Genomic DNA, 23,278 nt, shown 5'->3' with positions numbered 1-23,278 from the left:
TTAACCACGCCTCCTGAAGTGACGTCACGCCACGTGCGCTCACGTAAGACAAACAGTAAAAATGGCAAATACAATACAATACATTCTTAACTGAGAGAGACGCCATGCTTCTGATTTCATTCAATCATTCACACGTAGCAGTGTTATGCCAGCGGAGAACGTCTCATTCATTTATACGAGACGTGTATTGAAAATCAAATTTAGGGCATATCTTCGTGCAAACACCGTCTGGTTAAGCTTCTGGCCGCGAGCCAGCAAGAAATCGATTCGTTTGTGCAGTCCGATCATCGCTAAATATCGCTCAACAAAGATTAAGTGTGTCAATCGTTCACACGCAGCAGTGTTATGCTAGTGAAGAACTTCGAGACACGTATTGAAAATCAAATATAGGGCATACCTTCGTGCAAACATATGTGTTCCGGTTGATATTAGATGGATTTAGTTGATGATGCGGTCTTCCACAAAGTTTGATCCATCGAAGGCATTTTTCGTACTGGGTCTTCGGTTTTGGAAAGGGTACGAATCGAACTCCACCAACTAGCCTTTCAGGATACCTGTCGTCACTATTACAAAGTCCGTGACTACACCTCTTAACCATGTTTTTTGTTAAATAACCCAAATACGCGATAAAACGCTAACTAAACCTATACTGGACCATTCAATGTTGTCAGAGAAAATGGCGGGAGCAAAAACGGGCTTTGGTCTATGCAGATCTCTGGCCTCTGATTGGTCAGTGACGCGGATTGCGCAATATCCACGGAGGGGTCAATTCAATCAAACTCAGAGAAGATACTTCTCCCTCACTTACCTTCGAACATACAGCCTTGTGTTTGTTGATATTGTTCATATTTAGTTGTAAGTGCGCCCTTCCGCAAGCCTTAATCCATCGTAGACACTTCGTCAACTGTGTTTTAGGCTTTGGAAAATTAATCAACCGGGCCCCTTGTAACCTAGCAGGATATCTTTCATCAGAATTGCACATCTGAGGACCATTTTCTTCATATCATTAACTTTTCCAAGCGCATGCTGTTGACAACCAGTATTGCTTGTGGGACAACATAGCGACAGGGGCGTGTCAAGCCAGGGGTTAAGACAACGCAGCTATCTGATTGGCTATTATTGTACAAGTGATTGACAGGTCCGAAAGGACGTGGGTGTTGTTGCGATTCCCATTCTGAAAGTTCAACAAACAGATGTTTGAGTATTTTATTAAAAAAAAAAAATGCAAAAATATCAAAACCACTGTAATCTAAAATGTTGACTAACAGGTTACACAGTGTACAAACATACCACTGCACAAGTGCAGTCCTTATATATACACAGCGTGCTGTACTTTTCTATGATACAAGTGTATTCCAATGACACAATCACTTATGCAGAATCCAGCAACAAATGGAAATTGACTTAAAACCATTGAACAGAAAGGCACCTGAATTGTTTTTTGTAATTTTTCCGGGTGTATGAAACGTTTGACCAGACCTTAAAAAAAAAAAGTGTGCCAGGTGACAACGTACCTCACGAACACAATATGAACACGGTGAAGAGAGATTTAAAAATGCAAACTTCTTGTGGAAAAAGAAAAAAAAAAATCATGTTCACATGGTCAGTGGCCATCATAATTGTCAGTGACCCCATGAATTATTTTTTTAAAAGTAGGAAAATTGTTCGAGTCCTTCCTCCTTTGTCAAATTTCCACATCGCTTTCCTTGTCGTTGTCATTGTCACCATCGTAGAACTCGTTAGGTGCTTCTGGCCTGTGGAAAAGTGACATCAGGATCAAAACTTCAAATATAATTTGTTATACTCTTAAATTCGTTCTGACCGCGTGTAGTTTTCCTCGCCGCCTCTCTCGTCGGGATCGGGCTCATCGGTGCGTTCGTAGCTCAGCATGTCCGAGGGGACGTCGTGGATCTGAACGCTGGGGGCGTGGTTCAGCATCTTCAAGTTCTCAAACACCGTCTGACGGATCTGCTCCAGATACTGCACCCACCACCAACACGGTGAAGAAGAACGCGGAGGCATGTGCGACACCCTAACTGCAGTCCGGGATTTTCACCTGTCGAGTGTTTTGGTTTTCTATCCTGGTGCTGACGTCGGGATGCAGTGTGAAGTCTGGAGCGAAGTACTCAAAGTACTCTGGAAAGAACACAAGGGCATTATTGACATCATTACCGTTTCAGTTAGCACAAAATGGCTTCAAGAGTTCAGTAGACCCCATACTATTCACACACCTTCCATGGAAATCAACAAAAACATGAAAAACAGTCAGGTATAACTTAATAATGAAGATTTTGTGGTAGCCCAACCCCCCCCAAATATCTCTGATCCCACAATTTGAAAACACTCCACTAGATGGTACCAGATTTCAAAAACAGGGATGACATTTGACCAATTTGGAAAAACACTGAAAATGTCTACCTTTGGGGATGGAAGTGGGAGACAGGGGAGACGGGGGTTTCAAGGGTGGGTGCACCCCCCCCCCTTTGGGCACGAAAACTTTTTATAAAACACACTGTTAAATGGTGACCTCTGGTTACTTCTAACAATGTAAACAAAGAAACATTTTGAAAACTTAAAATAGTCCAAACAACCAAAATAATTTTGCCAAACTTCAGACATAAAAATGTAGACTGAGTGAAATTTATATCTAATGGGCTCCCGCACTTAAAAGTTATACATCAGAAATAAGTACACAAGTAATTTAATTTAAAAAAACAGTTTATATATATATATATATATATATATATAGAGAGAGAGAGAGAGAGAGAGAGAGAGAGAGAAAGAGAAAGAGACCATGAAATGACACCCCCCACCCCAAATTTTCTCAACGATTTACACCTGTCACAAAAATAACATTTTCAACTGAAAAAACTGAATTACGCGAATCTGCGGAAAATTGTCCATCACTCCATCCATCCATTTTCTTTACCACTTATCCTCACGAGGGTCTCGGGGATTGCTGGAGCCTATCCCAGCTGTCAATGGGCAGTAGGCGGGGTACGCCCTGAACTGGTTGCCAGCCAATCGCAGGGCACTTAGAGACAAACAACAGTCGCACTCACAATCACACCTCGGGGCAATTCAGAGTGTCCAATTAATGTTGCATGTTTTTTGGAACGTGGGAGGAAACCGCAGTGCCCGGAGGAAACCCACGCAGGCACGGGGAGAACATGCAAACTCCACACAGGCGGGTCTGGGATTGAATCCGGGACCTCAGAACTGCGAGGCCAACGCTTTACCAGCTGCGCCACCTTGCAACATCCGCTGCAATCTGAAGAGACGAAGCGGTCGCTCACCACTGTAGGGCAGCTCGTCGCTGATCGATTCGTCCAATAATAGCGACGTCTCAAAGGTCCTGTTGTTGCGATAAAGCACAGTTAAAGTCTATTTTGAAATGAATTTGTGAGTCATTCAAAGCAACGTTTCTGATTGCGCCTCGGACAAATTTCCCACGTGGACCCAACTTACCAACACCGAGCCACGTTCCTAACCGTGTATCCGCCTCCTCCCAGGACCAACAGAGGAATCTTGAAGCTCTTCACGAACTCCACACACTCGCTGCACGGCCACACAAAAACACTTGAACGGCAAGAGCCGCGCGTGTGGCCAGTCACTTTTTCGGATACATACCCGTGTCCTCGAATGCTGAGATTAAAGCACCCCAGCCTGTCACAGCCCAAAGAGTCTGCTCCGCACTGAAAGATTTATGGAACGCGTCCGTTTTAGTTCTGCCTCAGCAAACGTAATACTAAATATACATATGTATTCGTCAACCAAGAGTCGGAGACTTCTCAGTTGCCCCTGAAACTTTGGACAACTATCTGGTTCTGGCTTCAGGGAAGGCAGCCCTTTCTTTGTTTCCATTACATTTGGGGGATAATATAGGTATAAAAGTATGTGAACACCTTGTGAGATGGAAATAAGCGATTGGCGTACCTGCAGAACAATGCAAGTAGGCTGATAGAAATCCACCACCTGCTTAATGACTGGCTGGAAAAGCTGCCTGTAGCCTAACACACACACACACAAAGTCAAAGAATGTAACTGTAAAACTGTCAGATGCATATTTGTGCCGCGGTGTCACCCACTCTGGTCGTCGATGCCGTCCCTGAGGGGAACATTGAGGCAATAGTAGCGGCCACTTTCTGCTCCGACCTCATACATGTCACCTTCAAAAAACACACACACTTTATTAGTACACACTTGCAGACGACGAAAACCACATTGCTCCTCCTGGATCCGATATTTGACGTCCCGACGGACCCTCCTCTCCAGTACCCCTGAGTAGACCTGACCAGGGAGGCTGAGGAGTGCGATCCCTCTATAGTTTGGAACACACCCTCCGGTCACCTTTCTTGAAAACTGAATTTATCAACAACGTAAAACTGATTGGTAGATTGTTTTTTATCAAGTTTAATAAAAGCCATAAATTTCAACGCAGCCCCTTCAATTTTTCTATGTGGCCCTTGAGGAAAAAGTCCTGACCAAAGAAAGAAAGCCCACCTCTAAAATTGTCACTTTCAAGTTCACCTACAAGAGCGGTTATTTAGGAAGTTGAATGTTTAATGCTGAGAAATTCACAAATACATTAATTCATCAGGATATTAAGCTACATTTATTAATTCCGAGAAAGCTGGAAGGAGCACTCACCGGTTCCGGGGAAGAAGTAATTTCCGTATTTGTGGAAGGACACGGTCATGACACGATCGGTAAGGTAGAAAGCTTCTTGCACGCCGTCGCCGTGGTGGATGTCGATGTCGATGTACAGGACCCTCGGGTGGTATCTGGAACGCGCAAACACTGTTGAGGATATGTAGCGTGCCGCGGCCACGGGTCGCATCACACTGTGCGTCGCCTTACTTGAGAAGCTCCAGTATACTGATGACGATGTCGTTGACGTAACAAAATCCCGACGCCTGCAAACACGACAGTCACAGCTTTGTCCCGTAGTAAGGCAATATTTGACTTATGAATAATAACCAAGAAATCACACACACAAACCGATCACAACATTAGGTACGTACACTTAGACAAGAGAGCAATGTAAACTTTTGCTACTTTAACTTTTTTACTTTAGTGTCTGAGGAGGCAGCCCATCCATCCCATGAGAAATTTAACAACCTAGTACAGTGGTGCCTCGCTTCTCAAACACAATCCATTCCAGAAGGCTGGTTGAAAACCGAAGCGCGTTTTCCCATTACAGTCAATGGAAAATGAAACGATCCGTTCCAAGCCTAAAGAAATGTTTTTTAAAGCATTTTTTGGGGCGTTTCCTGATAATAAACTGCAAAGTAGAAATATATGTATAGTTCAAATACTTTATCTAATCAAATCATTTAAGAAATATATTTATTTTTTGCTTAAAATGTATGCTTTAGTAGTACAGTATGCTTGGCTGCGACTACACTGATGTATCTGTAGCGCCCCCAGCATTGTAAACATTTTTTTAACAAAAGTGCAGAATAAGTTTAAACAAGCAATAATGAGGGGAGAAAAAGACAAATAGTTTTTTATTTGCACATACAGTAACATGTACAAAACATGTAACTTGCAACAAGAGGTAGGGTTAATGGAACAAAAGAAAAAAGCAATGCAAAACAACTGTTTCAAATGTCTTCGGTGAGGGTGACTCGCCCCTTTTTAACAAAGAAAGAATCTAATGTAGACTGTTTCTGCTGTCTTTTGAGCACCTTCCTGAAGTGGCTCATAACAAAATCATTGAAATTTTGCGGCGCTCTGCAACATTCTGCTTTGAGGGCATCCTTGTATTTCAGCATGGTGCTGATAGTCGATTTCGCCACGCCATACTTCTTCGATAACTCAGAAACACGCACACCAGATTCGTATTCGGCTATCAAATCCTTCTTGAAGTCGTCAGTTTTACGCACCACTTCCCTCTTTTCACCACCAGCAGTTCCACTTGCCATCTTTGGAGCCATGATTGGGGGTTAATGTTGCTCATTTGGAAGAAAAAAAAGTAACTACCGGGACACGTCCGCGTGCAGAGGGACCCAGAGTGCGTGGGTCAACTGGTTGCGTCGCATGTGGTCGCGCGCATTACGTCCTTTCCGTTTTTTTTTTTTTTCGGGGGTGCATTCGAAAGCACACTAACAAATCGTCGTGGCTAAACTGGTCGGGGCGTTCGAATACCGATTTTTGCTCGAAAAGCAAAAAAAAAAAAAAAAAAAAAAAAGTTGAAATTTTCGTTTGAAAACTGAGGTAGCATTGTGAATCTTTTATTTGCCTATTGGGGAAAATGTGTGCTGCGAGTGAGCCCTTCTGCAGTCCACTCAGTTGTGACAAAAGAGTGGGGAGAATTTTGACAAAAGTGCGCCACTGACACGTTTTTCCAAAATCTGGCACTTGTTTAATTAAAAAATAATAATAAATCTGTCTTTTTGATAGTGTTGATTATTGTGGATTAGTTTAGAATGTGTGGTACTGTAATAATAAGGAGTTGTGTGTCTAATATTTTTGTTATTTTATTTTGCTAAATCAGTGGACAAAAATCGCAATAATAATAATAACTATACCTTCGTCAACAAATATACAGAATGTCAGAAGGGCAGAATGTCAGACACAGCTTTTGTATTGATGTGTATTCTGACCTCGAACTTTTTGGCATGGTGCAGTCCTCCTGCCCAGTTGATAGCAATGTCACAAATCTGGAAGATAAAATGGAACCACTGTGAATGAGCAAGACAGTGTGAGACAGATAAATGCTCAGGAAACAACGTTCATTCATTTATACATTAAAAAAAAAAAATTATCCCTTTTACCTTGTGATTGAGTTGAGTGGCGCCCTGCAACGAGGCTCCGGTATATCTGGAGCAGAACTCAAAAAGACCTGGAAAGACCGGACTTAAACACACAAACAACATGACACCTCAGTAAGTGTGCAAACAAAGAAATGCACATATGCATTCTGATGCGATGCTTCTAACCGGCAAGTAACTTTTCAGAGAAATTCCAAGTACCCTGGAAAAAGGCACTGAATAAACCCGTTAGCTCAAATTGAGATTTTATAATATGACAATTTAAAAAAGAAAAGAGAAAAGATTCAAACGCAGGACCTCTCAATGGTGATGCAAATCTGCTAAGGACTACCCCAATGTGGTCGTCACGATTTTTATTGCATGTTTTTCCACCCAACTTTTCACCTTTAGTCATGTAGTATTGTTTTCCTTTGGTATTAATCGTGCGAATCTAATTCTGAGTACCGTAATTTCCGGCCTACAAGCCGTGACTTTTTTCCACACACTTTCAACCCTGCGGTTTATGCGGTGATGCGGCTAATTTGTGCATTTTTTTCTAACGGCCGCAAGGGGGCACTCGAGCAGAAAAGGTAAGAAAGAGACCGGTGGAATATATGTGCCGAGGAAGTGACTTTTACCGGCCCTGTTAGTGCTGCACTAGCATTACCGCTGTGCTATTGTGTTGATGCTGTGTTACCGGCGTGTCTCAGTGATTTTTACCGGTAAGTTTTATTTTAACCGGCCCTGTTAGCGTTAGCGCTAGCTCGGCGCTAGCATTAGTGCTAGCTTGAGCGTGCCGCTAGCGTTAAACTCTTCCTGTGTACCATCTTTCTTTGTAAATATCTCGTGTTTGAATGTGGGTTTCAATGTGAGCACATCTTTTACACAGCTGCGGCGTATGTATGTACAAAATGGTATTTCCTCTACAAATGTACTCGGTGAGGCTTGTAACCAGATGCGCTCTGTAGGCCGGGAATTATGGTAATATATTGTCACGACATGACCAGTCAGGAGCGTTTCTGTCCTTTTGCCAAAAATCAGCTGCGAAAAGACTCCACGCAAACGTGACCGTAATGAGGAGGGCTATCGAAAATGGATGGACGTGAACACTCACCAGTCGTCTCCAACGTTGAATGTGTTGAGGCTCTTGGTGAAGCCTTGCATGTTGTTGGGGCTGACCTTCTGCAGGAAGTCGATGTAGTCTTCGGAATGGAAACGGCACATATCGTGCTGGGATGCTTTGTATGGCTTAAACACCTGCAAAAAACAACAACATGTATATGTGTGTGTATATATATATATATAAAAATATATATATAGTTTCATATGACTGAAGAGGTTTCACTTTTGAATTTACAGGGAGTCCTCGGGTTAAGACGGTCTCGACTTAAGACGTTTCTGATTGACAACGCCCGTCCCCCGTCCGCCATTTTGTCTGGCTAATGCTTGTCCGTGTTTGTGCGCCGAGAGTATCTTTGCATTTTTCACCCTCCTTTTTCAAAATTATTGCCCCAAAGAAGAAAGCTACCATGGAAACGAAGCTCAGGATCTTAAAAAGGTCGGAGAAAGGAGAGACGCCAACACCACCAAGGCTTCAGTCGGTCGACCGTGGTTACAATTATGAAAGACAAAGCCTGTATTTTAGCGCATGTGAAGGGTTCCGTTCCGATGTCGGATACAATGATCACAAAACAAGGTTCTTTGATACTTTTCGAGGATTGAGGACCAGGTTCCTCCGCAATAGTTAAGCACAGCCTCCCCTTCTTCTTCTTCTCCATCCACATCTCAGCAGTAATGCTAAGTATGTCATCTTGTTTACTTCAATGTATTTGTTTTTTATCCAAAGTATTTTTATGTAAATTCTGACTTTATTGGCGGAATCTGACTTAACTCAAAATTCGAGTTAAGTTGCGACTGTAAGGAACTGATCTCGGTCCTCGAGGACTCCTTATACCGTATACAGTTGACCCCTGCAGATTCGCAATTCTGTAATCGCAAATTGACCAGAATTTGTTTTTCTGAATGTAAACCTCCCTTAATCATTACAAAATCCCACTTACTTGTGATATTCTATTATGTGGTTAAAAAAGAAAATATTTTAAAGTGATTTAATGTCTGTGGAAAAATACTGTACAGTATTTCTGGAATCTATTTGGTCATGTCGCTAGTGCCAGTACAGTAGTATGTTAACGTCTGATGTGAAGACATTAATTTTGTCACGAATATTTGCATCTCAGCCAAAACAGACTGATCAGAATGTTAATATCGGGAAATGACTAATGTAGGCTCTACTGCGGCATAACTGGGCTTGACGATATTAAATGAACCCACTCACTTGCATTAAAGTAGCAATAACTCAAATGACATGGCATACACACACCATACATGCCTGTACTGCAATGAGCGGCCATTCATTTATAGGAGCACCAACCTGGCTCAATCCCTATCAGTGTCCACTGAAGGATTTGCTAAATTTAATCCAGTTATATTTTAGAGTTTGGTTATATTGTAGCCAGTGTGAGCTCACCATCATTTTCTTGTAGAGTCCATAATGCAGCACCAGGCTGTGAGTCAGGGACAGTCTGTGAGGCTTCATAGGATGACCAGCACCTTTATTAAGAAAAAATAATATTAAACCCAAACAAACCTTCCTTTACGTTTTCAACAAAGCTGGAAGCCAATGTCGGGTTTCATATATCAAATGAACAAGTGCCTTGACAATCAAATGAAATTAAGAAAGCATCCATTGCATTTTGTAGGCCCGCTAGCCAACACACCATTGTTACTCACCGTAATGGAAGTTACCCACGTCCGGGTCATAGAAATACGACGTTCTGTTGGTCATTCTGAAAAAATATGTTGCGTTCTTGGATTTGTGACCGCCTTAACTACTATAAAGAAAACATTTTGTCTCTCACTGAGCAGATGTAGACGCCATCGTAAAAACAGAATGGGTGACGTCATCAGGTAGCGACAACCCCGACAGGGCAGGGCGGGGGGGAGCTCAGACCAAAGAAGGACTGGATAGCGATTGGTTGAAGCCAGTTGGCCGCCACCTTGGTACTCCCAAAACGCGTAGAGGACATGGTTTACGGGTTGGATTATTTCCTCAAAATTTGACATGTAGAATTAAAACTGGTCGTGTGAGCTTGACATTTTTTCACTTCTGGTAACATTAAGGAATTTTAATTCGACTTGGTAAGCCTAAAAAAAAAGGCTAAGTGCAAAGGAAAGTACCAAGAAACCTTGCATATTACCTAGGGCCCGAGTTCCGTGACATGTGAACTTTTCCCAAAATGCTGTGAAGAATTATCATCAGAACATAGCAAAAAACAAAGCATTTTTTGGTCAAATAAAACATTAAATTTTAAGTCAATCCATTGGGTATATTTTTTTAAATAAAGACTCGCAAAGGGAAAATACATGTTAAACGCATTGTTCAATTGTTGTCTATGCGACGTCTTATTTCAGACAGAAAATTTAAACTTGTTTCCTCTCATTTGAAAATCAAACTCAATTTGTAGAGTTCTGTATTATGAAATTCATCAAAAGTTTCACAGAAAATGTGATTTCTTGCTTATCCACTGACGAAGCTTGAGAAAATATTTACATCGCTTTTTCGCAAAATACCGTCGGCTTATAAAGGTGAAGCATAGAGTGAATAGTGAACAACAACCATAAACAAATCTTTGTTCAAGTGAATTTAGCTCATCAGAAAATTAAAAAAAAAACCTTGACAAATAAAGTTTAACAGTGTCAAAGTAAATCTTTCTAAATGACCTTACGCAGATAACTGCTGTCGCTGCACAGGTCAGCATAGTTGTTTTGGGAGTATCAAGATGGCGGATGGCGACTTCAGTTTTGGTGGCCAATGAGCCATCCAGTCTTTTTTTTTTTTTTTTTGTTCAGACCCTGCTAAAAAAAATTCTTTAGAACATTTCTAAAGAATTTTTAAAGAACTATACTACTTTAGGACCTAAGTCCTATAGAATTTTGATTCAAAATTCCATTGTTCTGTAGAAATTCCATCGAAAATCACAGCCAAAGTTCGATAGAACAAGTTGTGTTATACAAATTCTATTGAATTCTATACACTTCTAGAGAAGTTAGGGTTAGTGTTAATGCCAAATTGTTACATACTTGGCCATTAAAGTTGATTCTGATCTTTCCCCATCTGGAAGCAGTAGGACGTGTTATGACGCGCACAGCAGCCAATCATGGAGAAACCAGGAAGAACACCGTGGGATTGCTTATAAAATGGAGCTTTTTTATTTTACAAATAGAAGGCAAATCCACACTTGGATGCACGTTAAATATTACTGTAAATGACCCTTCATTTACAATGGCGCTCTGAAAAAAATTATATAAAACAATGCAATGAAGAAACAGTGAGTTGTACATTGAGATCGTCGTAAAAAAAATACCTGTAAATCTTTATTTCCTGTCCGTGAACCACGAGTTGAGAATCACTGCATCACCTTACAGTGAGCACATTAAGTGCGAATCATTATTAATCATGTACTGTCTTTATGTCACATTACGAACATTAATAGAATGTTTTGTTTTATATTTGTTTGTTTTATATTTTATCTTATGACTGTTAGGCACTAAATACAGATAACGCCTCCTTGGACCTTGCGTCTCAAACCTAACACAAGCAAATTGATCCACGTCCCTCCAGGCGCTGACCTCCCTGCCCCCGTGGTGACAGTCTTCCCACCAGCAAGTGCCCAGCTCCAGTCCAAAGAGGCCACCCTGGTCTGCGTGGCCACTCAGTCGCTCCCGATCGCAGACGTCACGTGGCTGGCTCGCGGCCTTCCGGCGAGAGGCGCCGTCGTGACCGGTCCCGCCGTGCGACAGGCGGACCGTACTTACAAGATCAGCAGCTATTTGACCGTGGAGACGTCCGACTGGGACGCGGACGCCGCTTACACCTGTAAAGTGTCTTTGGGCTCCAAGTCTGCCGAAAGCACCATCAACAAATCCAAGTGTGAGATTTAGATGGTCAGTATTTAGTTTGCGGGCCGACCAGGCCATACCAATGATGTGTTTGCGTGCTTATAGGAAGTGTTTGCTTTCTGTCTCCTTGCTAGAATGCTTCAGAATTCTTCAATAAAAACATGTCATGAATGTTTTATGGGTTGATAATTCCATTTAGATTCAACCACTTATTCGTTTTGACCCGTCTAATGCATGTCCGAGCTGTCCTCTTCAATGACGAGCCACTCTCAAGTAAACATGATGGACAGACTCCACCAACAATAATGTATTAATTTCTACCTTGGCTGGAAATGATTACTTATTAATATAAACAAAGCCTCTCAAGCTAACGCTTCAAAATATTCAGAAACAAAATGTTTGTAGTTTTATATTATGATTAAAGACTTTATTAATGACTGTAGAAAATGTTTAAAAATTGAATTATTTATGAATACAGTGGTACTTGGAAATACATACACATTTGGCCATAGTTTGCTTTGACTATACGCATACTTGAGATCCAAGCTCTGGATGGGAGCAGAGCCCTTTCAAAGTTTGTGAGATTGAATTGGGAAATATTCTTCATAAAAGAGAGGCTTCAAATTGTTTCTTGCCACTCCATATTTAAACCATATTTTGAAATGCATATTTTACTGGTCTCTCTACGTGTCAATGTGCTCAGTGTGGAACGGAGAATTAACAGCCAGTCAAGCTCTGTTCAAAAGCCAGGAGATGAGCTTCCTTTATTGAACAATTGAAGCAGAGTGAAACTGTAAACAGTGAGAAGAAATATTCAGCACTTGGTGAGATGTCAATTAAGCCTGCACTGAACATCATCCAAATGTATAAAACTACCGACCTAAACTAACAGTGTTAACCAATTGAAAATCCTATCCACTGATGAACAGGTATTACAACCTGTAGGTTAACATAAAAGTCCACGCTAATAGCGAAACAGCCACCCTGACATCTGATATACGTCATGATCCTGCCGCTTCAGCACGAGATGTGCGGGTGCCCGCGCGGCTGCGTTAATTGGGAGGCGCACACCTGGATGGGAGCAGAACCCTTTCAAAGTTTGTGAGATAGAATTGGGAATTATTCTTCATAAAAGAGAGGCTTCAAATTGTTTATTGCCATTCTCAGTTGAGGTTCACTGCCAAATAAAAAAAAAAGACAATCATATGCTGTAGGGTGGGCTTTCGTCTGCTAGGTTAATCCCGATGTCAAACCATATTTTGAAATGGATATTTTACTGGTCCCTTTACGCGTTAACGTGCTCAGTGTAGAACGGAGAATTAACAGCCAGCTTCGGAAGAGCTGGAAGAAGTGGCTGGGGAAAGGGAAGCCTGGGTATCCCTGCTGAAGCTACTTCCCCCACGACCCGACCGGGAAAAGCGGTAGATAATGGGTGGATGGATAAACATGTCGCTTTGCTTGTGGTGAACTAATATACAGGTTTTACTTTTGGAAAAACAATTGAATAAATGGAGTTTGCCTCGATATTAAAAAAAATATATGTACTCCACCGCCTTTTGTTTTCCGTGTTAGCATACAGATAAGTGCTCCTCCTTTGTGATTTCTAGAGTAAAAGATCAAGGGCACAATGCTGCGTATCTGTTACGCTGTCCTGAGTCACATGAACTAATAGTCAGTCTGGGCTTGATGTGCTGTCCGTCGTGTCTTCAATAAATGCAGTTAGAAACATAATGTCGTCCACCTTGCCTTTGTATGAGTCAGGGAGCTCAGGGACTGAAAATGGTTGCCGTTCGACGCAGCCCAACGGGTGACGTCACACGAAAACAACCCATCAGCTCGGATATGCACCAAAGTGAACATATTTGCTTTCCCATACAACATGCACCGACAGAAAGATGAAAGATTGGGCTCGTGCATCACAGCAAATTTACAGCCAATGTTTTCTGAAGGCTAACATACACGAAAATGATGGACAACACGACGATGAACTTCATGTGTGTTCTGTGGTTGCTTGCTTACACAAGGGAAATTCGACCTTCTCTCTAAGTGTACTAAGCATGAACGATTTAGTGCTGCCACCCAGAGGTCAGATACAAAATTACACTAAACCACTATTTTCTGTCCACTCTGCTACATTGAATGTTAAATGGAAAGATATGCCCGTGAGGTCTAAAAAGACCGCGACCTAGACGAACCCTAACCCTAACGGCCGGCTCTGGATGGCCCAGGAGCATCAGGGTGAGCCGCGTGAAAGTCCCTGATGAGGGAGCGGTCCACGACGAAGCGGGAGGGGTTCCAGGAGTGCTCCTCCGGGCCATATCCCTCCCAGTCCACCAGGTACTGGACCCCCCCTTCCTCTGCGGCGCGAAGACAGCAACCGGCGCACAGTATACACCAACCCAACGTCGACCATGCGGGGGGGCGGAGGGGACTTGAGCGGAGGAGCCAGCGACGACGTGAGATTCGGGCGAAGTCTGCTGACGTGGAACGTAGGGTGCACCCTCATCGACCTGGGTAGTTTCAGCGAGACGGCGACCGGGTTAATAACCTTGGAAATCGGGAACGGGCCAACGAACCTGGGAGCAAGTTTGCGGGATTCCGTCCGCAGCGGGAGATCTTTGGTGGAGAGCCACACTCGCTGTCCCACTCTGAGCTCTGGTGCGGCCCGCTGCAGCATTGTAGGCGCTGCTTATGCGCAGCAGTGTCCTCCGAGCTGCTTCCCAGGTCCGTTTGCAGCGTCGCACCACGGCCAGGGCTGACGGGACCGCGGAGTCTGTGACCAGTGGAGGAAACAGGGACGGAGGGTAGCCATGCACGACATGGAGTGGAGCCATACCTGTTGAGGCGGAGGGTAGAGAATTGTGGGCATATTCCACCCACTTGATGTGCTGGCTCCACATGCTCTGGTCCCTGGATGCCAGACATCGAAGACCGGTCTCTAATTCCTGATTAATCCTCTCAGTCTGGCCACTAGACTCTGGGTGATGACCCGATGTCCGACTAGCCGAAGCGCCGATGAGGTTGCAGAACTCCTTCCAGAAACGGGCGCTGAATTGCGGACCCCTGTCCGAAACGATGTCCTGGGGTAGCCCGTGGTAACGGACGACCTCGTCAAAGACCAATTGGGCTGTCTGCTTGGCCGACGGGATCTTCGGAAGCGGCACGAAGTGGACCATCTTGGAGAAACTGTCCACTACGGACAACACCACTGTGTTCCCTTGTGAAGGCGGCAGGCCGGTGACGAAGTCCAGCGTGATGTGTGACCACGGACGAAAGGGGATGGACAGGGGTCGCAACTCACCAACAGGCCGTAGGCGGGAAGTCTTATTGGCAGCACACACCGGGCAGGCGTTGATGAACTCCCTTACGTCCTTGCTGAGGTTAGGCCACCAGGACCTTTGTTCGACCACTGAACGCGTCTTCGCCATACCCGGGTGGCAGACCGTCTTGTTGGTATGGGCCCAGTTGATGAAGTCTCCCCGCAGAGATGGGATGACGAAAAGGCGGACCGACAGACAATCCGCGGGTGGCGGAGTCTCTCCCAGGGCCTCCTTCACCCGCGACTCGATCGCCCAGGTGAAACCGGAAACGAAGCACACCGCTGGCAGGATAGTAGCGGCGTCTGAATCCGTGTGTCCTCCCTCGTGGATCTGCGAGAGTGCATCCGGCTTGCAGTTTTTGGAGCCTGGGCGGAAGGACACCTTAAAGCGGAAGCGGGTGAAAAATAGGGCCCACCTGGCCTGACGGGCGTTCATCCTCTTCGCAGACTTCAGGTATTAAAGGTTCTTATGGTCCGTGAAGACAACGAACGGTACTTGCGAGCCCTCCAGCCAGTGCCGCCACTCCTCCAATGCGCTCTTGACCGCCAGCAGTTCCCGATCTCCCACGTCGTAGTTCCTCTCTGCCGGGGTCATCTTCCTAGACAGGAACGCGCACGGGTGGATCCTTCCATCCCTGGGACTCCTCTGCGACAAGACTGCTCCGATTCCTGAATTTGATGCATCCACCTCCACCACAAACTGGTTATCTGGGTCCGGAACAATGAGAACGGGCGCAGTAGTGAAACTTGCCTTTAGCCTGCTGAAGGCCTCCTGGCAGGTCCCGGACCACTCGATGGTGGTATGTGGTGAGGTGAGCGAATGCAGAGGAGCGGCCACGGAACTGAAGTTCCTTATGAATTTCCTATAGAAATTGGCAAATCCCAAAAACCTCTGCACGTTAGTTGGTGGGGGTAGGCCACCGCAGCACCGCGTCGACCTTCCCGGGGGTCGACCCGTATCTCTCCCTCAGCCAGGACGAAGCCCAGGAAGGACACGGATGCCTGATGGAACTCACACTTCTCCATATTCACGTACAATTGGTGCTGCTGCAGACGCCGGAGCACCTCTCTGACTTGTTGAATGTGAGAGGTTAGGTCTGCTGAAAAGATGAGAATGTCATCCAGGTATACAAAGACAGATCTATTCAGAAACTCCCGAAGCACGTCGTTAATGAAGTTTTGAAAGACGGCTGGGGCATTTGTCAGTCCAAAAGGCATCACAAGATACTCATAGTGCCCTGTGGGGGTGTTGAACGCTGTCTTCCACTCATCCCCTTCCCGAATCCACACCAGATGGTAAGCGCTGCGCAAGTCGAGCTTGGTGAAGATCCGGGCTCCCTGAAGGATTTCGAATGCTGTAGCGATGAGCGGCAAAGGGTACCTGTTCTTGACTGTGATGTCGTTCAGTCCTCGGTAGTCGACGCAGGGTCGCAGCGTGGAGTCCTTCTTCTTGACAAAAAAAAACCCTGCACCGGCTGGTGAGGATGAGGGGCGAATGAGTCCGGCTGCCAGCGAGTCCTCGATGTAGTCCCTCATGGCTTGATGCTCTTGTCCTGTTAACGAGAACAGTTTCCCTCTGGGAGGAGAGGTACCTGGCAGGAGTTCAATCGCGCAGTTGTATGACCGATGTGGCGGCAGAGACTTTGCCTTAGATTCAGAGAAGACCTCCCGTAGGTCATGGTAGCAGGAGGGCACCGCGGTCAGGTCCGGGGCGGTACTAGGTTCTGTTAGCCGAACCGGCGCGACTTGAATACCCCTGTCTTCCTGGACAGCGAAACAGCGACTGAGACAGTCCTCTCCCCAAGTCTTGATCTGACCCGTGGTCCAATCTATGTGCGGGTTATGCTCTTTGAGCCACGGGCTGCCCAAGATGATGTCGCTACTACGTGCGTTGAAGACATGGAAGCTAATACGCTCCGAGTGAGCGTCCGGAAAGCTCATACGTAGTGTCTGAGTGCGATGTGTAACCCGACAAAGGAACTTGCCGTTGGCGGCATAGGCGTGACGAAGGTTGCTGCCCCCAGCTCTTCGACCACGCGGGGATTTATCAGGTTTGCTTCCGACCCAGAATCTATGAAAGCCGTCACAGTGCATGAACGGGAGTCCGTTCCCAAGGTGAGGTGAAGAAGGGACCTCCCTGACCCCGCCGCGGTGTACCGCACACTCACCGGAGTAGAGATCCTGATGTCAGAGTGCTCTGGTCGAGTCGGGCAGCGGGCGATCAAGTGTCCCAAACGCCCGCAGTAAAAACAACGCCCCTCCCGTCGCCGGCGCAGACGCTCCTCCATTGGCCCGTCGAGACCCTCCACCTGAGTGGGTTCAGCAGTGGACGACCGGGCGGCAGCCGGACTGGAGCCCTCCCTCTCTCCCTCAGTTATCACTGCTAGTTGATCCTCCATTACTAGTCGCTGGTCAACCTTGAGGGCCAACGCGATGAGTGCGTCCAGCGAGGGAGGAAGATCTACTGCAATGAGGAGTCCCCTGGATTCGGGGGGAAAGCCACTGGAAAAAGGCATCGAGCAGGGCGTCCTCGTTCCATCGACTGTCGGCGGCGCAGATTCGGAACTCAATGGCGTAGTCGGACACGCAGCGACGTCCTTGACGAATCGTCATGAGCGAGGACGCCGCCTGGCGTTCCGGAGCCGCGTACTGGAAAACCTGAGTGAGCGCGCAGACGAAGCTCGCCCATGAGCGGCAGATCTCAGAGTTACGACTCCACTCGGCGGTGGCCCACGCCTCCGCCCTCCCCGTCATGTGGGAAATGAGGAAGGCGATCCGGGAGCGGTCCGTGGGAAAAGCGGACGCTTGCAGCTCAAAGTGGAGATCCCACTGCGCCAGGAAGTGCTTGACGTTACCGGAGTCGCCTGAGAACCGCTCTGGTCGAGAGAGCGGAGTGATGCCGGCACAGAGAGGCACAGGAGCAGCCGCGCTAGCTTGAGAAGCTAGCCACGGGTCCAGCTGGGCGCAGAGCTCCTGGATCCGTTGATTCATACCCTGGAGAGCAGCCTCTTGCCCGCCCAGGCGTTTGCCCTGCACTTGCAGCGCACGGCGGATGGCTTCGGAGTCAGCTGGGTCCATGTTCTGGCTAGATCGTTCTGTCACGAAACGGGGCTCAAGGGTGGACCCAAATGCACGACTGCAGAGACAGCAGACAGTACAGAGGAAACCTTTATTCGGTCCGAGGTCTGAGATCAGGCAGACAGTCCAAACAATCCTAGTACTAGTATGGATGGGCTTACGAGGGTGGTCAGTGGACAGGCGTGGGTCGGTGCACGGAGAGCAGAAATCAGGAAAACAGGAGTGCGGGAACGAGGCATCAAGAACAACGATCTAGCGGAGTATTTGTCGTCCCCCGGGTCCTCTATGTACTGGGTCTAATCAGTGGTCATGAGGCGCAGGTGTGCGCCTTTTGATTAGCTGGCCACGCCCAGCCCGGGCTGGAATCCAGGAGCATGACAATATATATATATTTAAAGCAACCTGGCCCTGTGTAAAAAAAAAAGAAAAAAAAAAATTCCCATTTGTTGAATCACTAATCCCATGTTTTGGTTATTCTTCGCTGACCATCCCACAAACTTAATTAGGGCCACACCTGATCTGTCAAGAAACCACTAAAACAAAAATTTGTACCGAAAAAATGAAGTTGGACGAAAGATCGCAGAATGCTGCAACCAAATGCCACAATCCGAAGAAATTCGACAACAGATGAGAAATAATGTGAACCACGTGAAGCAAAATTATTTGATGGGAACAACTGAAAAATACACCTTGCTTGTTTGTGTTTTTGAGACTCGGATTTTTGAATGTCAAAAGTTTACTGATTTGAGGCTTGCACAAGACATAAATGCTCGCGCTCGGCTAATGAAGCGTCCTCTTTCTGCCGTCCCAGGATGCACCTGCACTCCGATTTGGCTCCATGTAAATGAAGCGCTCAAGTTTCACTTCACAAATCACTCACACAAATGAAAGTGAGCGCACACTGAGTGCCCTTCTGGAAGCCCCCGACAAATCGTTGCATCAGAAAGCAGCGATGTTACTCTCGGGCAAAGATTGTGCAGCGTCCCATATCTGAACAAATATGAACGCTTCTAAAGTCTGTGAAGGATGGGAGAGTTTTCAGCATTCTTGCTTGATGATGAGAAAATAATTTGGCAAAATTTGATGCTTGTTCAAGGGAAAAACACAAAGAAAGCAAACAACTTTCAAGTGCCTTTAAAACTCGAAAAGATTCTTGTTTTGGACTGGGTTAATAAACTAACGACTGAAAGTTGAAAGATGAGTCAATAAAATAAACTGTTGACCTGGCAAGGCAAAAGCACTTCAGCTGTCTCACACATCTTTCCATCAAACATCCGTTGAAACTAATAATATTCTTGCTTTGACATTTTAATGAAATCTATCAATCAGCAGGTTCTTCGTTTTGGGATATGATCACTGTAAGTTTGAAGAAGATTGAAAAATTGTGACTAGTCCAAAAAAATAACAAAAAAAAAAACAAACATGTTCCCCGGGTACCACAAACGTCCTGTGCTGGATCTTCAGAAAAATCAATCACTCGATCAAAAACAATTCTTGCTTTGGCATGGACGATACATATTCTTCATAAATAAATTGCCTGAAAATGGACAATTTTAGATGGGTATGCTTTAAAATTATTTGGAATCTTACAATGAGATTCTTGATTCTTGATTCGAGTGAGAAAATCGATCATGCTCGAATGTATTTATGTATTTATTGGAGATGGAGCCGTGGCTTCGTGTACTTAATCAGTAAAGTGCCGCTGTGCATTATGGAATTTTCTCATCATTTGCTTTTCATTATTTGCCTCAACTGAACCAAAACAGCATCAGCATTTTTCTTCTAATTAGTTGGTCAGAGCAAGAAAACTCATACATAATGATCTGCAGACAATCATACATTCAATACTTTGGTGTTTTATTTCAATTCTTTATGTTTTTGACATGTTTGAGGACAAATACGGATACAGAACTGCTCCAGATGATGTGTGTTGTGTTTTTGTACGGTATGAATTGGTTTCCACTACTGCAATAAAATAGTGAGGGATGAATTCTCCACAGAAGGTCCAGGTACAAAATTTACTGATCAGGGAGATGTGAAGCCCCCCCCCCCCAAACCTCCCCCCCGCCCTTCAAGTACTTCCCCTCTGAGGCTTTAAAAAGCTGCAGGCCGCATTCAGCACCGCTCCACTGACCCGCTTGCCTGAGGTTTCCCCACCGCTCGCAGACACCATGCTGACGATCGTCTGCCTTCTCATCGGCGCACTGACTTGTGAGACGCTGCCCGGCGTTCGCCCTCCATGACGACATTTTCGAGGTGGCTGACGGCACATAGTTTTATTGATTTATTTTTTCATTTATTCTTTGACAGATGTCGATGCGGCCAAAGTGGTGACCCAGACCCCGGCAGTCACGACAGTTCCTGTAGGACAACAAGTTGTATTGGACTGCAACATTCAAAGGGATGATGGCAATAGCGTCAGGTTTTATAAACATATTCCCGGAGACGCTCCTCAGTTTATTCTGTATTATTACCGTACGTACTCCTCTCCTACATTTGGAGCAGGATTCTCCTCAAGTCGTTTTGGTGCGAAAACATCCTCCGCCGTAAATTACCAGTTAATCATTAAACAGGCAGAGGCAGGAGACTCTGCTGAGTATTACTGTAATACTTGGGACAGCACTGCGAATGAAGCTGTAACACAGTGATTTATTCCGTGACAAAAACTGCCCCCTCTTACTTCTGCTTTGTGTCGAGCCGAAATGCTCTGCATCTGCTTCACATGTAAAATGATTACCTCGAAAGGAACAATGGCCATCAGCTTGTTGGTCTGAATTGAACAACAAGGTGTGCACTTTTGGGGTGTTGGACTGGATTCGGCTGGATCGGAAGGATGGTCCAATCGGCTGCAGAGAGGAGTGAATGCTTAGCAGAGTGGCATCGCAGTCGAAAGACCTAAAAAAAATATCAACTGCAGCGTGAACATAGTCTAAATCATACACGATGTCTCCCGGATCCCATTTTTATATTATTTTTAAATGACCAAGATTTTTACCCTCCCAAGATTCCCCATCAAGATGCCCCTCTGAGAATTGTTCCCATCACGAAATGTGGACTTCCACCAACACCAAAGTGGAGCTTAGAGGCTCAGGAGTGAATATTTCCAGCTCGTAGGATGCGGAATTAAAAATAAATGTCATAAAGATGGTCGGTGTGAACGTTGAGGAGGAGTCTTCAGTGGTGTCAGTTTTTGTACGGCCGTGAGCACAAACGGAATCGTTGTGGTATTCGGAGGAGGAACCAAGCTGCTTGTGACAAGTAAGTCCTTTGAATTCATCACATTTTCACACCTCGTCATGTACACGTTTCCAGATGAATACATTTGAGCAAGTATTGTTAATTTTATGAAATCCATCCATTTTCTGAGCCGCTTATCCTCACGAACGCCGCCAGTGTGCTGGAGCCAATTCCTTGGCATGAGGCAGGGTACACCCAGCCAATCATGGGGCACAATCACACCTTGGTGCAATTTAGAGTTTCCAATTATTGCTTGTTTACGGGGATGTGGGAGGGAACCGGAGTGCCCGGAGAAATCGCACGCAGGCACAAGGAGAACTTGAAAATTCCACATGGGTGGGACCAGGGATTTGAACCCTGGTGCTCAGAACTGTGAGGCCAAACGCTCTAATCAGTTGCTCACTCTGCCGCCCAATTTATAAAAAAACATTTTCTTTTATTATACATTTGCATTGCTACTTTTTTTGTTCCAGTATTTACCAACGATGATCATTTTACAGCTAAATATTATGTTTCTATTAGAAACAAAGCAAAATATTTATGATTGACGTGACACATTTACTGGTATTTAATTCTAATTAGATTATAATACGACTATCCTAATTAGTAGTATGATTACCTTTGGTCTATATATTTGTGTAGTTTATTTAGTCGATATTTCTTGAAAAATATTTGTGCATTATATACATTGGCTTTATATACACAGTAGAAATAATGTTACTCCAGTATCCATGATAACATTTATTATTTATCTTCAAAATTTATTGTTATGCCCTGCGATTTGCTGGGAACCGGTTCAGGGTGTAACACGCCTCCTGCCCGTTGACAGCTGGGATAGGCTCCAGCACTGTCACGACCCTTGTGAGGATAGGCAGCTAAGAAAATGGAAGGATGGGTGGATTTATTTATTGTTATCATTTTATATTTAATTTTTAAATATTTTTTTCACCATAACTACATTAATATTTGTAAGATTAACTTTGCTATGCATACTAACAACATATTTATATTTTTTGTTTATTTTGTTTATTTATATTACCTTCATTCCTTTTACGCTGACGAAATACTGTAGTGTGGTTTTCCCTTTGCCGAATGCATGATAAAATCGTTGTTTATGTGACTTTTTAAAGCTTTTCTTTTTTTTATATTTTATTTAATGACTATTAGGCAATAAATACAAATAACGCCTCTCAGAATGCTTCAATTTATCTCTACAACTCCGAAAACTATTCAGATTGAAATTTTATCAAACAAAGCATGAATCAATGAAGCCAGTGATGCCAAATCGTTTTAATATGTGGCAAGTTACTTTTTGTTGGGTGACATATTTGTTGTAGTAAATTTATCTTCATCCTGAGTTTTCAACACAGACTCTCTCGTATTTTAGAATGTGTGAGTCTCTGAGAGAGTTTCTCACCGCACCTTCGTTCGTACCTTGGACCTTGCGTCTCAAGCCTAACACAAGCAAATTGATCCACGTCCCTCCAGGCGCTGACCTCCCTGCCCCCGTGGTGACAGTCTTCCCACCAGCAAGTTCCCAGCTCCAGTCCAAAGAGGCCACCCTGGTCTGCGTGGCCACTCAGTCGCTCCCGATCGCAGACGTCACGTGGCTGGCTCGCGGCCTTCCGGCGAGAGGCGCCGTCGTGACCGGTCCCGCCGTGCGACAGGCGGACCGTACTTACAAGATCAGCAGCTATTTGACCGTGGAGACGTCCGACTGGGACGCGGACGCCGCTTACACCTGTAAAGTGTCTTTGGGCTCCAAGTCTGCTGAAAGCACCATCAACAAATCCAAGTGTGAGATTTAGATGGTCAGTATTTAGTTTGCGGGCCGACCAGGCCATACCAATGATGTGTTTGCGTGCTTATAGGAAGTGTTTGCTTTCTGTCTCCTTGCTAGAATGCTTCAGAATTCTTCAATAAAAACATG

General features: G+C 45.0%; 3 protein-coding genes and 1 gene segment (V, D, J or C); 2 read left to right on the top strand and 2 right to left on the bottom strand.

Moving 5' to 3' along the window:
* Nucleotides 1-1,192: 1,192 nt before the first annotated feature.
* Nucleotides 1,193-10,996, bottom strand: hdac3 (histone deacetylase 3). 2 transcript variants are annotated; one of them, XM_061834803.1, is made up of 15 exons: nt 10,896-10,996; nt 9,283-9,365; nt 7,870-8,012; nt 6,780-6,861; nt 6,609-6,665; nt 4,861-4,916; nt 4,651-4,784; nt 4,089-4,169; nt 3,937-4,010; nt 3,631-3,695; nt 3,469-3,558; nt 3,297-3,355; nt 2,057-2,136; nt 1,823-1,980; nt 1,193-1,754 (listed from the first exon to the last, which is right to left on the bottom strand). In XM_061834803.1, the coding sequence occupies exons 2-15, from the start codon at nt 9,349-9,351 to the stop codon at nt 1,685-1,687; spliced, it is 1,218 nt and encodes a 405-aa protein (XP_061690787.1). In that variant the 5' UTR covers nt 9,352-9,365; nt 10,896-10,996; the 3' UTR covers nt 1,193-1,684. The 2 variants fall into 2 exon arrangements, with proteins under 2 accessions (XP_061690787.1, XP_061690786.1); XM_061834802.1 differs by lacking the exon at nt 10,896-10,996 and adding an exon at nt 9,546-9,752.
* Nucleotides 10,904-12,081, top strand: LOC133508589 (Ig lambda chain C region-like). The segment is given in 2 exon segments: nt 10,904-11,076; nt 11,437-12,081. Coding segments are annotated over 2 exon segments (384 nt in total).
* A 1,798-nt stretch (nt 12,082-13,879) lies between these two features.
* LOC133508956 (uncharacterized) lies at nt 13,880-14,707 on the bottom strand. The gene is made up of 2 exons (XM_061835546.1): nt 14,263-14,707; nt 13,880-14,188 (listed from the first exon to the last, which is right to left on the bottom strand). The coding sequence occupies exons 1-2, from the start codon at nt 14,612-14,614 to the stop codon at nt 13,917-13,919; spliced, it is 624 nt and encodes a 207-aa protein (XP_061691530.1). The 5' UTR covers nt 14,615-14,707; the 3' UTR covers nt 13,880-13,916.
* A 5,501-nt stretch (nt 14,708-20,208) lies between these two features.
* On the top strand, nt 20,209-23,278 carry LOC133509115 (immunoglobulin lambda-1 light chain-like). The gene is made up of 4 exons (XM_061835846.1): nt 20,209-20,322; nt 20,422-20,755; nt 21,317-21,369; nt 22,837-23,278. The coding sequence occupies exons 1-4, from the start codon at nt 20,283-20,285 to the stop codon at nt 23,154-23,156; spliced, it is 747 nt and encodes a 248-aa protein (XP_061691830.1). The 5' UTR covers nt 20,209-20,282; the 3' UTR covers nt 23,157-23,278.

Source organism: Syngnathoides biaculeatus, chromosome 11 (assembly GCF_019802595.1).
Source record: "Syngnathoides biaculeatus isolate LvHL_M chromosome 11, ASM1980259v1, whole genome shotgun sequence".
NCBI lineage: Eukaryota > Metazoa > Chordata > Actinopteri > Syngnathiformes > Syngnathidae > Syngnathoides > Syngnathoides biaculeatus.
This window is presented reverse-complemented; position numbering and strand designations above follow the sequence as displayed.

Coding starts and splice junctions, on each gene's coding strand:
- hdac3 (XM_061834802.1), bottom strand. CDS start 9,600: ATGACCAACAGAACGTCGTATTTCTATGACCCGGACGTGGGTAACTTC. Junction 4,011..4,088: donor GGACGGCATCGACGACCAGA/GTGGGTGACACC, acceptor TGTGTGTGTTAG/GCTACAGGCAGCTTTTCCAG. Junction 2,137..3,296: donor CGACGAGCTGCCCTACAGTG/GTGAGCGACCGC, acceptor TGTTCTTTCCAG/AGTACTTTGAGTACTTCGCT.
- LOC133508956 (XM_061835546.1), bottom strand. CDS start 14,614: ATGTGGAGCCAGCACATCAAGTGGGTGGAATATGCCCACAATTCTCTA. Junction 14,189..14,262: donor GCCCGTTCCCGATTTCCAAG/GTTATTAACCCG, acceptor CCACGTCAGCAG/ACTTCGCCCGAATCTCACGT.
- LOC133509115 (XM_061835846.1), top strand. CDS start 20,283: ATGCTGACGATCGTCTGCCTTCTCATCGGCGCACTGACTT. Junction 20,756..21,316: donor GCGAATGAAGCTGTAACACA/GTGATTTATTCC, acceptor TACGGCCGTGAG/CACAAACGGAATCGTTGTGG. Junction 21,370..22,836: donor AACCAAGCTGCTTGTGACAA/GTAAGTCCTTTG, acceptor ACGTCCCTCCAG/GCGCTGACCTCCCTGCCCCC.